The following is an 18,226-nucleotide window of genomic DNA, read 5'->3' on the forward strand; positions in this document are numbered from 1 at the left end:
TTTCAAAGTCCCCGAATATGTTATCAAGGCCCAAGTTTTAGCAGGAGGTAGAGGCAAAGGCCATTTTGATAATGGCTTTAAAGGTGGTGTTCATATAACAAAGGACCCTAAAGAAATATTGCCAATTGCTAAAAATATGATGGGTCACAGACTTATTACAAAACAAACAAAAGCTGAAGGTATACTTGTACAAAAAGTTATGGTTGCACAAAGCGTTGACATTGTCGGGAAACATATTTATGTATCATCATGGACAGAGCTCATAATGGTCCTGTTATCATAGCTTCTCCTGAAGGAGGTATGGATATTGAAGCTGTTGCCGAAAAGACTCCAGATTTAGTTAAAACATATCCAATTGACATAATTGAAGGTTTAAAACCTGAAATAGCATTAGAGGTTGCTGAGTTCCTTAACTTCAAAGGAGACTTGAAAACTAAAGCACAGCAAGAAATTTAAAGCTTTGGAACATGTTTAAACAGATAGATGCAGTACAACTTGAAGTAAATCCTTTAGCAGAGACTACAGACGGTAAAGTTATAACAGTTGATGCCAAAATAAACTTTGATGATAATGCTGAGTTTAGACAGAAAGAAATTTTCCAAATGGGTGATGATTCAGAAGATGACCCTAGAGAAGTAGAGGCTGCCAAGTATAATTTGAACTATATTGGAATGGATGGTAATATTGGTTGTTTGGTTAATGGAGCAGGTTTGGCTATGGCTACTATGGATATAATTAAATTAAACGGAGGGGAGCCTGCCAACTTTTTAGATGTAGGCGGTGGTGTGAATGAAAATCAAGTTGTAAACGCATTTAAAATTTTAATGTCTGACACAAAAGTTGAGGCCATCCTGGTTAATGTTTTTGGTGGTATTGTTAATTGTGTAACAATAGCTAATGGCATTGTTAACGCTTTAAAAAAGATAGAATTGAACATGCCATTAGTTGTGAGACTTGAGGGTACAAATGTAGAAGCGGCTAAAGACATAATTAAAAATTCAGGTCTTCCAATAATATCTGCAGTTGATTTAGATGATGCTGCCGCTCAGGCTATTGCAGCTGTGGCAAAGAGCAAATAGATACTATTTAGTGTTAAGAATATTTTGATATTGCATATATAAGTCTGAGGTTGTTGTATAATATTTTAGGAATAGAAATATATAAATTTGTTACATGAACATACAGAAGTTTATTTATAAATAATAATTATTGAAAAGAACACAGTCTAAACATTAGTCTTAAAACGTGTTATTAGTGGAAAGGTTTGAATCTTGAATATATAACAGTATAGCTTTTAGCGTTTAGAGGGCACTGCCACTCAAATTTATTGACAACCAAAATATTGTTCTTTTGTGACATTTTCAAAAAAAACTTGTTCGAATAGGTCACGAAATAGAATGGTCGTAAGTAAATGTACATTATATTTAAAAGTACTTACATATATATAAAAAAAATTAAAATTTGTTATATTTTTAGAATACAAACTATAGATACCCGCCACCACAACAATTGGATCCGTACGGAAAATTAATACAATTGGGGGTACAAATAGGTAAAGAAATAATGTTTGAGTTATTAAACATTATTCTACTTATTCAATTAATTTTTTCTGCTTAGGTAAAGATGTTACTGAACGCATAAATTTTTATTTAGACGAATATGGATTTTACAGTCGTTGTGAACGTCTTATGCACTGGCTTTTAGAGCACCCTCTGGCTTCAATATGCATATTCATGTGCCTAATCGCTTGTGGTATTCCCATTATATTATTTTCAGTATTTGCAGTCACTTCAGTCTTTATGACATTCACTGGATTTTTGCTAATTGAAGGTGAACCTTTAGACTCATTTTGTTATATTTATATAATACATAAATGTGATACTGATTTTCTGATTTTAGGTACAATACTATCGATAGCCATATTATTTTTAGTGGGAATTTCAATGGCTATATTTTCCATAATATTGACCGGTGGTGCTTTTTTGACTTCTATATACCTGACATATTCGTACGTGATAAAACGAATACAAGCATACCAGTAAACCAAAAATATTATAATATTTAAGCTCTCTGGTTTACAAAATTGTAAGATTAAGATTATTTAAGTATTGACATATTTATTTGTTTCAAATTTGCTGTGAAAAGTCTTAATTTTAGTTTCTGATTGACCAAATGATTTGTAAAAATCTCAGTATTATTAAGTATATTTTTATTTATTGTTTGACTAAGTATTAATTAAACTAGTACCGGTGTAACTAGGATTCGTATTAATAATGGTATTATGTTCATAATTTATACTTATTTAATAAAACTGGCTGTTCGAACCAGATTGAATTTTTTTTGAAAACTCTTGCTTAAGTAAGGTCAATGATATATTGTAGTATAATTACATTGTAAATTTATTATAAATTATTATTCATAACATATTTATTACAAAATGGCCGTGTGTATGAGAGACCATTAATTTTTTTATTTAAAAAAATGGTTCAATAACATACAGGTGAAGGCCTGTAAATAAAATTACAGCGCTCATAAGTTTTTTTTACATATTTTTTGCACATAATTCATTGAATCGTACCTAGAAATAATATAATAATTTAACATTTCAGCAAGAGAATTACTAAGCTGTTACCTGTTCTCTTGTAAGGTTTTACTCAATACAACTCTAGACGCCATTGTGTTCGTGAATCTTTTGTGTACATGTGAAAGCATAGGCGTGCGTAAAATATTTATAGTTTATAAAAGATTGATTTGATATGAATTGGGTGTCAGGCAAATTTGTGTAAAAGTAAATAATGAACTTTTTTAAACCATAAAGTACCCTAAACGCTTTACAAATGCGATTGAAAACTGGCTTTTAATAAAATTGATTTAGATGGTACATTTACTTTATCATGGCTAACTTTTGACTGTTGATAATTAGTGTGTGAAATCATAAAATATTGTTTAAATAAATAATCTAAAAATAAATACTTTTCTAACCAAACGTTTACATATTACCACTATTAATTTTTTTTTATTTTATTTTTTCTAGTTAAAAATGAATATTCTCCTAAATCTACCTACGCCTATGTCAAACGTGTACCCCATGCATGCATTTACAACAGTGCGTGCTTTGAAAGCAGTTTGGAACAAACTTTACATCTGCATGTACGCGAACACAACATTGTGTAACTTTCACGAAAAAATATTAATAAAAGATAAAACTATATTAAAAAACATTAATAATCAACGATTTTACAATGGATTGGATATAATTAATTAATAGTTTAATACACTACGACATGATTTAGTGTACGTGAAAGATTTTCGAAAATGGTGGATGGTTGAAAAACTTTGTGGACAAAATGTAATGGACTTTCACGTGTTTTTGTGATGGATGTAAAATAGTTTTATTAAATTCATTGTTTTACCAACACGTTTGATTTGTACCCAAAAAAGTGTTTTTTTACAAAATGGTTTGAATTAAAATTGTTTTTGTGTATTATTTATGCAGTTCGTAAATTTTCGTAAGAAATGGGGATTTCTTTGAGGTGTAGAAGATATTTATTGTTTTCATACATCGTGGTCTTGGCGGTGAGTAGAAATTCCTTTGTTCTTTATCGCAATTGTTTAAATAATATAGATTTGAAATATTATATGTAAATTCAGCACGTAGATTATACAGATAAAATTGATATAAAGTGAGAAAATAACAAATCCACGAAACTTGATATGACATACGAAAATTTCAGTGTGAATATAGCTAATTTAAAAAAGTAAATATGTATTAATTACCAACTTATTTGTTCTAAAGTTCCGGTAAAAGCGGAAATAAACTTACCAAAGGTCATTTATATTTGATATAATATTAATAATTGATAATTATTATTGATAAACCAACATTTTATGGTAATTACAAACAAATTTATATAATTAATTATAAAACAAAGATATATAATTTGCCGAATCATCGATAAAATAAAATTGCTTAGATTTATTTTTATTAACCCTTTTTTATTGTTATTTTAAGGTATACTGAGTTGCTGTAGAGTTTACGATATTATAGATAATTTAATTTTGCACAAATTTCCCAAATATTTGATTTACTTTAGGCGAACCGTTTAAAAGTTACAAGATAAATAATAAATAATAATAGTTGACTGGTTTTAATTGCGATTTTAAAGTACACGGAGTTGATATATGGTATTTTAATATTAAACATTAATATAGATAATTTAATTTTGCACAAATTTGCCAAACATTTTGTTTATTTTAGACAACCCGTTTAAAAGTTACAAGACAAATAATAAGCAAAATGCATAAACCTAAGAGTAGTTACCTGGTTTCATTTGCGATTTTAAAGTACACGGAATTGATATATGGTCTTTTAATATTAAACAATATTATAGATAATTTAATTTTGCACAAACTTCCCAAATATTTTATTTACTTTAGGCGAACCGTTTAAAAGTTACAAGATAAATAATAAATAAATGCTAGAACGTAAGTCTTAAGAGTGTCTATGTGTCTGTTTAATTTCGATTTTTTTTATTTATTTATTAATTGCAATCAAGATACAATTTAATCTTATAAGCTATTGTGACACAAAGGAGGGGAATCGAAAGAAAAAAAAAGAATAAGAATAAGAATAATAAAAGAAAAAGAAAAAAAAAAAAAATAATAAGAATAAGAATAATAAAAGAAATAGAAAAAAAATAATAATAAGAATAAGAATAAGAATAATAAAAGAAAAAGAAAAAAAATATTAATAAGAATAAGAATAATAATAATAAAAGAAAAAGAAAAAAAAAATAACTATCTAGAGTTCACTGCAATGAGTGAAGCCTAGTGTTTTATTTAAGGTATTTAATTTTTATGTAACAATATTTAAAATATTGTTACATGAAAAAGTAATCTAAAATATTATAACGTGCCCAATATTCTATTAAAATGTATATTTTCCATTGAATATATTATTCCAATAAGAAACTAAACTAAACCTAGCTAATGTTTTCTTCAAAGAATGTTCTTAATGAGCCTATTGTTTTATTTTTGGATCTCAATAACCTGTACAGGTGTGGTATTGTCTTTTGCATTTCAATACCAACTTTGTGTCATGCAATCAGGTGTATAAATTATTGTATGTATATGAATTCAGACTTAACGGGTATTGTATATGTAGTTGTATTGATGTCAATGGGACTTGATGTTGTAGAAACCTTAAGAAAATTTCACTATATATTAACATGATGTATTAGTACTTATAATAAAATCATCGACAATATTTTTTTTTATTTTATTTTTTTTTTTTTTGAACAGTAATCAGAACCTTACGTCCTATAAGCTGTTGGGCTGAAACTTCTCCTTACTTCGTATTTTTAGATGGTAACCCAATGGTTAATCCATCCATATTTGATGATTTTTGTTATTAGAATTAATCTAATAGGGATGACTTTTTATTGGTGCAGCAATGCCCGACAAGGGCTATTTTCACTTGGAAACATATTGCTATCTATATTTCCAAGTGAAAATCGTTGTCACTGCTGCCTGACAACAGGCTGCTCGAAGTGGGTATCGAACCCGGGACCTCTAAAGCAAGTCCCGACGCTCTTAACTGCTTACCTACGGTCGAGCCCATCGACATTATTTAATAATTAAATATGATCTTAAAAATTATAATTTATACATATTCAGTGCAGATAGTCCAGTCATTATAGTAAGTTCACCTCGGAATTCGAGATACCCAGATGTAAGTCTGTAAATACTTGTACCTACATATGGTAAGGTGTCAGTACCATATGTAAGTTTTGAGACAACTTTAGATTGTCAATATACAAGTATTTACAGACTTACAGCTGGGTATCTCGAATTCCGAGATTTCTTACCTAATTTAAGCTTAAATGACTGGACTAAGAGATTTGAATCGTTAATCGACCGTGCATTTATTTGTTGTATCCTTTGTAACTTTTAAACCGTTCGTCTAATATTTATAAAATATTTTGGAAATTCGTACAAAATTAAATTATCTCATAATCACCTACAGCATTTTGGTATACTTTAAAAACGTATTTCATACCAGACAACTTCTTCTCTTGTCTTATGATGGTGACATCCTTACATTGTAGTAAATTGGATTCCAATACGTTTATGCATTTCTTCAAAGTTTTTAAATTTCATATTAATAATTTTTTTTACAACATCGTACTAAATTAAATAATCTGCAATGTTGTACATTATTATAACTCTTTTTAGCAACTTGGTATACTTATAATGGCAATTGAAATTTATGGTGAGGCTCCTATTTTGGAACAACTAATAAATTTATAATAAATATAATTATTATACTTTTATTTAAAAAATCAATAACAATTTATATAACTTAAGAATGATTAACGTACCTATTTGAAGTATGTATTCAAAAATCATAATATACATTTTTATAAAATATGAAAGGATAAAATGAAGTTATATACAACTTTAAAGTTAATTTGCATACAAATTTGTTTTTTAACTTCCCATAGGGTAAGTTATAGTAATCGCAAAAAAATCGAAACTGAAAATTTTTATATATCTTTACGTTTCAGAGGTTTCTGAACATTTTGGCAAAATGGATATTATCGTGTGTGTATGCGTGCGGATACAAATTTTTGTCAACGATTTCGGGAATACCGATCAACCGATTTGAATAATTCAAAAATCATTCGATTCATATTGATAAGAAGACGTGCTGATTAGTTTTTGGCGAAAGCAGGTCTAGCCGCTTCTAAGATACGGGGCAAAAAGTGCCAAGAGCGGTAACTCAGTTTTTAAGGGAACGCCCGATTTTAATAATTCAAAAAAGATTTTACTTGTATTGGCAGGATGAAGAACTGATTAAATTTTTGGGAAGGCAGGTCCAGCGGTTATGGACTCTCAATAAAAATAAGTTAAAAAAATGTAATTTTGCGGTCAAAAATGTGTATTGTACATATGTACATCAAATTATCAGATATTTTACAGAGATATGTGTACAAATTTTGTGTAAATTTTTTTGGGTTCCGTACTAAGATTTTTAATTACGGTTCGAGCAATTTGCCTTAAGGCATGATGCAATGCAACCCACTAGTTTTTTAATTTTTTTGCATCCTCAAGGAGCTCCTTTTATGCGTTCTTTTTATTTAGTCTTTTTCTTAGAATGTAATCCATGTGTTCTTATTTAAAAAAGGGCACAGTACAATAATAAAAAAAATAATCTGGAGTATCCGGCGGAAGCTGATTTTGATGTCGTCACTATTTTGCGTCAAAGTTGCATAGAAATATCTCTTGTATAACAGATAAGAATAATAGTAAAAATAAAATACATAATTGGATAAAATATTAGTTCTGTAATAAATTAAATTAATTATCTTGGGAACACACATAATTAGAATTTGGTATTTGTTGTATTCAAATTTGAATAGTTGTAGTAAATCTGATTTATTGTTTTATTATATTTACACAACGAGTTATAATATAATCAAATTGCAAAATTATATTTGAAATCAAAACAATTTAAATAAATGTAGAAAAACATCTATAGGTCTGTCTATCGGTACCATTCTTTTGAAGAATATTTACAGAATTTTTTCTTCACCATTCTATTTGTAAAATGTAAACGTGTCAAAGTTTATATATGTATATATATATATATATATATATATATATATAAGTTTATTTTCATAACTTTTAAGGAACAGTTTATTTAACTGTTTTATGTACATCTTTTATTACTACTGCAACGCATTTTGAGTGTATATATATGTATGTCTATGTATACTTGTATGTACATATATATGCATATTAAAACCTGAAAACATTCTCGGAAAAAATTGCAACACATGTGGCAGACACATCAAAAAAAGATTTATGTATATATACTAGATGACCCGACAGACGTTGTCCTGTACCCACGTCTACAATTCAAAAGTTTCAAAATTTGTAATATCATATCCTATACTTTTTAATATCCTATTTGATGTCCTGCCTTTTTGATTCATTTATGGTATAATCGTAAGCTGTATAAGAAATTCAGAAAAAAATAAGATAGTAGAACAATATCATAATTGATTTTACCACACAACATAATTGTCTCAATAATTTAGTCTAAAATTTTCATAATCTAGTACGATATATTAATTGCTTTTGGCAATTATGATTTCCAAAGTACATTTTTCTTACTAATACTTTAATAAACATTATTGTTTATGTTCAAATTTTAGGTGAATTAATTTGTAAAATCCCACTCTTCAATCCAATATCAACTTCCTAAATATTCCATATCCAATGCCAAACAAATTAATTTTTGACACATGAAACAAAATTCTAATTCATTTTTTTAATAAGTAGAAATATTTTTGTGTTGTTAAATAATTTAGTAAAGTAAACCAAAATGCGACATGCATAAGTTCAAAATAAATGTATATGCATTTTTGGACTTATTGCGTTATTTATTAAATTGAATTACTATATAATTTCATCTGCCAACATATACTGTTGACTGTATCTTATACTATTTTAATTTCTGGCACATCTCAGCTGCTTTTCAGCAATAATAATGTAGACATTACACTTTTCTTATATATTATATTCTAACATTATCTAGGTTCATAATTTCAGCTAAATTCAAATTTCAAGTGAGTTGACATTTCTAGCAGATGACAGTTCTAGCAAATGTTTTCAATGTCAAGCAATGATAAGTGTTTTTCTTTTCATTTATTCCTACAACATCACTATAGTTTTATCTTTCATCAAATCTTTACAAATTCCTTTGACAAACTCTAAAAAGAATTATCAAAAGCCGAATAACCGTTTAGGAAAAGTACGAAATCATACACCAATTACCAAATCATATGGTGTGTGTATATAGATCGGCATAATAAGTAAATTGCCATAAAATAATTTAATGTATGAGTAAACAATTTAATTTTATATTTCTAGTTCATTATTATACATTTGTATGATTTATTGAATTTAATTTCATTGTTTCAACACGGAAGCTGAACAAGGTTATAAACATACACACATACAAACATACTCACACATATATATATATATATATATATATATATATTCATATTAAAATATTCAAATGTTTTTATCTTTACATATAACCATGTATATAATATTGTTCTCTTATCTTTCTACTTGTTTGACGTAAGATTTTAAGATAATAATATTTTCTTTAAACAAATATATTTTATTTTCTCAATCCTTTGATAAGATGATGAAGATAGAAAAACATAAAATATAGAAATTTGAATAAAGAAACTCGAATTGATAATAATTGATAATCTTAATAAAATTTCATCCATAAATAATAAATATAATTGTTTTAATATTTATACCATAATAGTGCAATTTACTCACAAGTTCAGATACTAATATTAATTCTTCTGGTCAATTCTTTGAACCATGACAAGGAGTTGAAAATTATAAAATGGGACTTTTATAAATCCATTATATATATATATATATATATATATATATATATAAATGATGTATCTGTATCAGATATCTCATTCGTATGGGTATATAAATAGTTATAAATACTGCAAAAGTAGACATTTATATCGGTTGAAGTAGACTGAAAATAGATTGTAGTAACACCGCCTCTACTGGCCTACTTTAAACGTTTTTAATCCAATTCTAACTTAGAAATTTACCAAACTATTTAATTTGTAGAAATAAAAGATACACAAAGTTGGGAAATATTACAGATATTATAGAGACCAACTTAAGATAGTCTCATCACTCACCAATTTCTAAGGCATTTAAGAAAAACCAGTGACAAATATTGAAATAAGATAAATATAGATACTAATACAAAATGTGCATTAATTGTACTAATGTATATATTATATATACATTGTACATGGATATATACATATACACATGGATGAGTAATATTTGCTTAAAATAGGGGATGCTGTCTGCAATATCAACCCCTCTTATATATATATATATATATATATATATATATATATATACAATGTTTGGATCGATATAAATATAGAACGCAGTTTCATCAATGAATCAAAATTGCTAAATAATACCAAGCTAAATTAATGTGTTAATTTTATCATAAATTTACAAGTTAATATTTAATAAATATATATTTTAGAATGTTAATTTGCAGCTAATCGTCGAAATAAAATAACAATAAATAATAACCTATTAATTTATACGTTTCGACGCGGTATGTCATCATTCAGCAACAAGAGTCAAAGATTTGAAGAATTAGTTCTAAAAATATTGGTAATGTCAATTACTTTCTCAAAATATGTCATTCCAATTACTAAACTTACATGACTTTGTTTATAAACTAATTGTCTTGGAAGTAACACTAAATAGAGCAATTGAACAAAGTAAATAATATATGTACTAAAATACACACCTACTTCGAAAATCCGTTTAAAACTCTCCGCAAATATTTGTTAAAGATAATAAATCTGTTAGACACTTTGTCACATGTCAGATAAATGAGATATATATATATATATATATATATATATATATATATATATATATATATAATATATATAGGATTTAGATTTTTTATTCGACGTTGAGACTTTCAGTTCTTTGTTAATTCTAACCCATTACATTTAATTAACAATGTAATTATAAACAGGTTAAATTTTCTAAAAAATAAGTTTTTTTAACATTCCTCTGTCTGACAAATATATCAATGTTAATGTTTCAAAAAGTTCTCTTTTGCCTAATTCAGATCCACCTTTTTTAAATAAATACAAAGGAGTTTTTTCTTTGCCATATTTAGATAGTTTCTCACTTTTTCTCAAAAAAAATGCTTTTAAATGAAGGTTTTCTTGTTAGTTTCTAATTTTGACAATACTTTTAACTCCCTTTTCATTTCCTTGAAGTCTATAACTCCTGTTGAGCGTATTTTCAATATATTTACAGGAGAATGAATCAGTCTATTTAGGGATTCAAAAAATCCAAATCAATGTAAGACTATGTTTTCGAAACATATTATTAATTTGAACCATACTTTCAATACCAAAAATCTTTTTATTTTACATAAAGATAAGAATAGTGGCCTCAGAAAATTTGCTGAATCTTTTTAATTTATCTTTTTAAACCCCCTTTTCGTTAATGAACAAAATTCTGCTCTTTTAGTACATGAATGGAGATATTCAATGAAATGACCTTTTTGTTCTATAATTGCAATCTGATTATGCTTCAAAATGTCTTATATCATTATAACGATTATTACAATTTTATTATTATTATAATAATAAATAATAAAATTGATGGTTTTCTAATAAAATTAAAAAATAAAGATTTAATAAAAAATTAAAAATAAAATTTTCATCTGTAAACTATTTCAACAGTCTTTGTACATATCTTGATTATATTGCTTGCACATGGGTATTATTGATTTCAATGAGCTCTCCAGGACACACCATTACACGCACTACTAAGGGGGCGTCCCTTAATCACGTGATTGATTTTTTAAGAGTTTTTGGATCTCCACTCCTCCATGATGATACATAGTGATATTCAAAATTATACCCCTCGCCTACCAAACAGCACGTGTATTTTTAGTTACGAGAAAAAATTGTAATTTTTTTTATTTTTTTCTGAAAATGTTTGGATTTTTTGAAAAAAATTCAGGTGGAAAATAAACACACGTTATATCTTACTCCACCCCCTCCCCCACGTGATGTTTTATGATTTTTTGTCAAACACCCCTCTCGTGGTTAATGGACGCCCCTTAATTTGTAATTTTAGTATGTTATATCTTAAAGTTTTGCAATGCTGAGATAATATAAAAGTACATTTTTAATTATATATTTATTAGAATAATATTAACTTCTTACAATAATTATTTTTATATTCTTCATATGTTAACATAGTTATACATACTCTTCTGCAATAAATGTGGTATAAACAGATGATGAAATTAATGTCGGCTAAAGCGCTATAATTATAGTAAAATTAAATATTTTTCCGATGAGTCATGTTTTTGCAGTGTTGGTCAAAGTAATAACAGAAAACTTAAGAATTATTATTATTCTTATCGTTATCATTATTATAATTATTTTTGAAGAGAAATATTCCAGCGATAATAAAATATTTGAATCTTATACATGTAAAAACAATATTGTAGACTTAATAACAGCAACATTGTAATAAAATATTTTTCATACACACATACATATGCAGTGTATTATTCCAACTTATAATAATATTTACACTGCATTCCATATATAGTAATTTATATTTCTGGTATTAAGTTTGAGTTATTGTAATCGTCCAAAAATCGTAATTGAAAATTTTTGCATATCTTCACGTTTTGAAACATTTGATTTCTATTATGTGCTGATTATTTTTTGTCGAATGCAGGTCCATTCATTTCGAAGTAAATGTGCAAAAATGATAGTTTTTGAGAGAACTAAGCATCCGATTTGAATGATTCAATACACTTTCTGCTTGTGATGGCTTTTAGATTTTTTTTTAAATTTCAAAATTTAAAATTTCCAAAACATTAGACAATTTTACCGTATTTATAATAATCTATTTGAAAATATTTAATATTCCTCGAATATTTCGTTGAGGTACGGGAAGTTCCAGCAATTGCCTTACGTAAACTTTAAATATTAATTTTACTAAAATGGTTGGAATTTTGTGTTAAATATATTATTTAATTTTTATGTATCATCTTTGTGCCCCAGTGATAAATTTTGATTGTGCATACTACCCAGTAAACCACAAAACGTAATGAAAACGTTAATAGAACGTAACAGATTATACGTAAAACATAACGGTTACGTAACCTAAGAGACACACAGACGTATCTATTTCCGCCTCAAAAACGTAACGGCCTGTTTAGTTACGCGAAAACATAACGGTTTCGTTTATGTAACGTTTCCAAATTGCGCGAAAACGTAACGGTTTCGTTTTTGTTAGGTTTCTAAATTACTAAATTAACGTGTAGGTGTCTTTGATGTAACTTAAAAATTTAATAAAATTTCCTGTAAATATAGAAACCATTTTTTATATTAATTTTATTTCATATTATAATTAAGAATTTACAAAATTTACATAAACTTAAAATATACTTAAAATTACAAAACTACAGAATATAAATTTGGATTTTAAAAATTTGATTAATCTAAAACAAAAAATAACAATTCTAACAAATTTCTATTTAACAGGATGGAATTAAATGTTTTATTTTGATTATAAAATTTTAACCATTGAAAATAAGTCTTGTGTAAAATTCTTGGCAACCTTTGTTTATCAAATTGAAACCATTTCACTGCTTTCTGTTTGTAAATGTATCTAAAACAGAACCAAACAGGTTAGAAACAATTTCTACAAATTGTTTATTGATAATATTGATTTAAATTTTTTGTAACATTACCTCTAAAAATATTCATTATTTTCAAGTTATTGACAGCTAGGCAGTCCTTTCAACAATACCAAAAACATATTAATTCTTCATCGAATTACACTTTAGACAATAAAGAAGATTTTAGTCTCTGAATTTTTAAATATATTTTTGCTGAAGTAAAAACAATAGAAGGTTATGATTTGGAAATATTGTGATTATTATTATAAATTGTAACAATACTTCTAATTACCTCTATTTACTTTCATTATTTATTAAGAACAAAGTGCAGCTAATTCCTTTATGAACGTATTGCTCAAATATTGTCTTAATTGTTTCTTGTCAGTTCAGCCAAATTTCATCCACCGACTTTTAAATCATATTTTTGCTAAAACTAAATCATAAAAAATTAATACTAAATCATCTAATCATCTCTAACTATCATAATGGGGTATACCAATTCCATGACACATGACACGAGTGTCATCATTTAATGCTGTAAAAAATTTTATTCTTCTTCAAATCATTTTTTCGTGATGATGGTGGATTATTATTTTATATTCTAACTTTGCATTCATATTCTTTATTTGAGCAAATATCTTTATTATGTTCTGAGTCATTATATTTCTTCAATTGAAAACCATTGTATTAGTTTTATTCCTGTTTAGCCGAACTATATTATTGTTACTGAAGGGGCTACAAATATTAAATTTGTATTTGTATATCTCATTTTTACTAACCTTTTGACTCAACATTGCAATAATCATTGAGGTTATGATTTTTTTGTAGAATTTAATTATTATTTGATAAACATACATTTGATGAAAACATCTACAAATAACAAAATACGCGAATAGAATTTCCATTAAGGTCCAACTATATACTGAAAAAAAAAATCATTATTATAATAATATATAAATTAAAATAATTTACACATGTTTTATATTTATACTTACCTTGATCGATTCCATTTTAAACATTTTAACTGCACACTGCATAACTAATACGTTCTACATTAATCATATAAAATATTAATCATATAAATAATGATTAAATAAATGCTTCAAAGAATGAAATAATTTGCTTGTCAAAAGATCTTCAATATGAAGCGTCCATTAGAGCCATTAGTCATAGACAGAAAAGTAAAATATATAGAGTCACGAATAACTTTCAATTGTATTTTCGTGCATAGAGTCTCGCATACATAAAAGAGTAGAACACGTAACCTATCTTTTTGACAGTTTTGTGAAACAGCTGTACCACACCGTCCATTTTGTATGTTAAACTTACAAAACACTGTAACTGAACGGTTACGTTATGAAGAAAACCATGCATTAACGTTTAAAGGTTACAATTAAACGTAACATTTACGTTTTATTAACGTAACCATAAAATACATAACAACGTTTCTTCTGTGCTACGTTACTTTAACTTTATGTTACGTTTGTGGTTTACTGGGTAATAACCAGATTTTACAATGATAATCGTTATAAATATATATATATATATATATATATATATATATATATTATAAAATTTAATTAATTAAATAAATATATTAATGAACTTGAAATAAAAATTAAACGATGTGGGCTGATAATACGGGTTTATATCAATAATTTTAAATTGATTGTGTTTTATTAGATTACTCGGTTATTTAATTAAATATATAACAAGTCTAATTTATAAATTACGCGATCATTCTAATATAATCAATTAAAATATACTAAATCAAATTGCCTTCATATAATGTTAGTTATTTGAATTTTCACTAATCATATATACAGTATTTAATTAAAAATATTTAGTTTTAAAATTTAATTTTTCAAAGTGGGTATCCGTCTTGCTCAAGCATTCATTTCTCCTACAACTCACTGTGGAGATAAGAAGACTATCTTGTCTTTTAATAACAATCAATAAATGTGACTTAATTTTAGTCTAAATAAGGTATCAAGTTTCTTATTTGTGTGTGAAAATAATTCAGGATTCCGATATCACATCATATATGACACATAATTGCTATCTGACTAAAATATTTCTCGGAAAGTTCATCATTGTTTAAACATGCTGGCAGGTTTCTTATTACTTTGAGAAGATAAATGACACATGGCCTAGTAATATATATATATATATATATATATATATATATATATATATATATATATATTTATTTATTTATTTAATTATTTGAATATATATTATTTTTGCACAAGTTTTGCGTTATTAGTTTCACATTTAGCATTTATACATTGAATTTATCTGCTTAAACATATTTTATTTACTATAATTTCCGATTCGTTCCCGATTGTGAAAGTGCGGCCTAAAATTAAACATTAAAATGCAACAAGATATACTCTAACTAAAATATATAGAGAGAGATCTGTTTCATAGCACTGTAACATCTGGCTACATCCAAAAACCATTAATAAGCCCACAATATTATCTTTGTGTTGCTAAAAATAAATACGAAATGATATCTTCATTCATGTATCAATATATCTGACAGAGAAGAAAAGCAGTACATCTTTATTTATATACTTTTGTTCTTTATTTAGCTTCTGGGAGTCGGCATAACCCTATGTGCAGGTTACCTTCTCCTAGACGTCTACTCCTTGTCCCATGGCCTGGTTCTACATTCCTCGGCATGGTCGCCGATGGCCGCACTTTGCTGTTGCGGAGTCGCCGCAATTTTCTTCGCCTGGTACGGATGGGGAGCCACCAGCAAAAGGAAAATTAGCAAATTGAATATGGTGAGTTTTAATAGCTGCATGGTATGAGAATAATTAACTTATAGCGAAACTGAGTTGAACATACCAGGACAAACTCCTGGTCTATACAACGCACTATTCTGTTCGTTGCTTTTAGGAAATATATAGTCTAGTTTCCGTAATTTTAGATCGTATTTAGTATAATCGTAGTTTTTCATTGTCATCTAAACCATCACAAAAACATCCGCATGGCTTCTCAAATTAAATCTGGTGTAGTGACTTAGATGTTATCATGTACTTTATTCTCATCACGCACTAATAATGAAAATCACGCTTGGCGCATCTGGATTATCATTTCTGGAGAATATGGCTTGTTAAAATGTAGTGATATTTCCCCAGTTGACATGGATGCTGATCTTCCTGGCCGGTGCCCTGTTTGCTACCTGTGGAGTCTCCTTAGCCTTCCGCCACACCGTCGGCGACCGCTCCACGGAACATATAGAAATATCTTTAACCAGGCCCAATTAGGCGACGTCCGTCACGATAAATTTGGGAAAGCAGCGTCCAAAACGAACGACGCTGCTGGCTTAGATGGACCTGCCGATTACAGAAGATCCGGACGAGGAGTTTCCTGGTCCTGCTGCTCCGCTGCGCCTGGTGGAGAGCATATTTCTACACCGTTTGGATCTTCTTGTGCCTCGGTGTACCAGAGGGGATGTTTAGATGTACTGATAGATTCAGTGAGGTTGCTGCTGGTTTATTCGGCGGGCGCAGCATTGGTTAGTGGACTCGTTGTGGGAGCAGGATTGTTTTGTGTGTGCCAATTATCGGGAAAACTGAAAAGCTTGGCTAAAGTGCCGCCAGTTTCGTATAAACCTGGATCAGGAAGGACCAGGACAGAAGTGTCAGCGAGACGATTTTCTGATGTAGATACTATAGATAAAGTTTAGCCATGGATAAATCTGCCAAGTTTACTGCCGGAGGATTTTAGAAATATATTTTATATTTTAGGGAAAAATATGTATTATTTTACTTACTACTTTGTTACTAAAGAGCAAACTACTTTTTTTGTTTCTGATTTGTATACAAACATTGATTCATTCGTGATACTCCAGAATTTGCATTTCTATCCTTGAATCTCAGGATCATGAATTTCACATTGGTTTAATGAAGAATCTCATGGTCTCGATTAAATAAAAACTAATTATATATTGATTGGCTTAGCGGTAAAAAATTTCACTGACTGGGAAATAAGCTGATAAAAAGACAGTACATCTACTTACATATCAAGACAAAAATATCTGATTTACTTTTATAATATTATTTTACATCAAAATCTCTTATTTGTCCATGTACATAATTAGATCTGACTTCGAAGACAAACTGATTGATTTTTAGGGACTGAACTTCACTTAAATGAAATTTAGTATTAAGAAATAAGGTACAAATATTAAAAAGTACTCAATAAGTGTTACTTATAAAATATAAGGCCTTAAGTACTTAATGATAATGAAAACAATAAGTGCGCAGCCTGATGATAATGTGAAAGCGTAAGTTTTTTTTCTTTGTCTCAATCTATTTAGTCTTTTGATGGCAAAGTACTTACTATGGAATAAAAAATAAATTATTGATCATATAACCATTTGTAAAGTATATGTGCGAATAAATTATAAATACTTAAGTTTAAGAATGTATTTAGTTTATAAGTTAGAAGTATAAGTATTAAATTTTTATACAAGACGTTTATATCAAGTGTAATTTTTATGAAGTTTTTAAAAATGACATATTTTTATATATACAAATGAAATAATACATTTATTGAAAAAATGCAACATTGATTTGATTTTGATTTGTAGATAGATTTGAATAGAAGATTTATAATTTCGTTATTGACAATGTTAATTTCAAAGTGTAACCTTTTCCCGCCATTTTTTTTTTCCTGGCTGATAGTTGGCGACAGTGCTACCAATCTCCATATTGCACAATGTCCTTTACTTTAAACTGTCGAAATGTCAATCGTAAAATGTTTCGTTACACGTTTGGAATTTAAATAAGCAATAATTAGTTTATATATACATCAAAGTCTTCCATAACTTACGTAACTTAAACACTCTATTTATATATTTAATATACAACTCAATAAAAAATTGACGAATCGATAAAA

The 18,226-nt window shown here is 27.6% G+C and overlaps 3 protein-coding genes and 1 long non-coding RNA gene across 4 annotated transcripts; 3 read left to right on the top strand and 1 right to left on the bottom strand.

Annotated features, from left to right (window-relative positions):
• Positions 1–4: 4 nt before the first annotated feature.
• Positions 5–1,079, top strand: LOC113391257 (succinate--CoA ligase [GDP-forming] subunit beta, mitochondrial-like; the record flags this gene model as incomplete). The annotated part of the gene is given in 3 exon segments (XM_026627207.1): positions 5–224; positions 227–451; positions 454–1,079. Coding segments are annotated over 3 exon segments (1,071 nt in total), but the record flags the coding sequence as incomplete, so codon positions are not given.
• Positions 1,080–1,276: 197 nt separating this feature from the next.
• LOC113391268 lies at positions 1,277–2,082 on the top strand. The gene is made up of 4 exons (XM_026627216.1): positions 1,277–1,403; positions 1,477–1,552; positions 1,618–1,830; positions 1,900–2,082. Exons 1-4 carry the CDS (start codon positions 1,398–1,400, stop codon positions 2,040–2,042), a joined length of 438 nt encoding a protein of 145 aa, XP_026483001.1. The 5' UTR covers positions 1,277–1,397; the 3' UTR covers positions 2,043–2,082.
• A 674-nt stretch (positions 2,083–2,756) lies between these two features.
• On the top strand, positions 2,757–17,012 carry LOC113391239. Its single transcript, XM_026627190.1, has 5 exons — positions 2,757–2,878; positions 3,035–3,576; positions 15,910–16,104; positions 16,462–16,580; positions 16,673–17,012. Exons 2-5 carry the CDS (start codon positions 3,517–3,519, stop codon positions 17,010–17,012), a joined length of 714 nt encoding a protein of 237 aa, XP_026482975.1. The 5' UTR covers positions 2,757–2,878; positions 3,035–3,516.
• LOC113391250 lies at positions 13,231–13,990 on the bottom strand. Its single transcript, XR_003368312.1, has 4 exons — positions 13,812–13,990; positions 13,608–13,748; positions 13,388–13,528; positions 13,231–13,305 (listed from the first exon to the last, which is right to left on the bottom strand). It is a non-coding gene; the product is annotated as an uncharacterized LOC113391250 (long non-coding RNA).
• Positions 17,013–18,226: the final 1,214 nt, after the last annotated feature.

Source organism: Ctenocephalides felis, unplaced genomic scaffold (assembly GCF_003426905.1).
Source record: "Ctenocephalides felis isolate EL2017-DRISC unplaced genomic scaffold, ASM342690v1 CF-g0.4_SCAFFOLD_00232, whole genome shotgun sequence".
Lineage (NCBI taxonomy): Eukaryota > Metazoa > Arthropoda > Insecta > Siphonaptera > Pulicidae > Ctenocephalides > Ctenocephalides felis.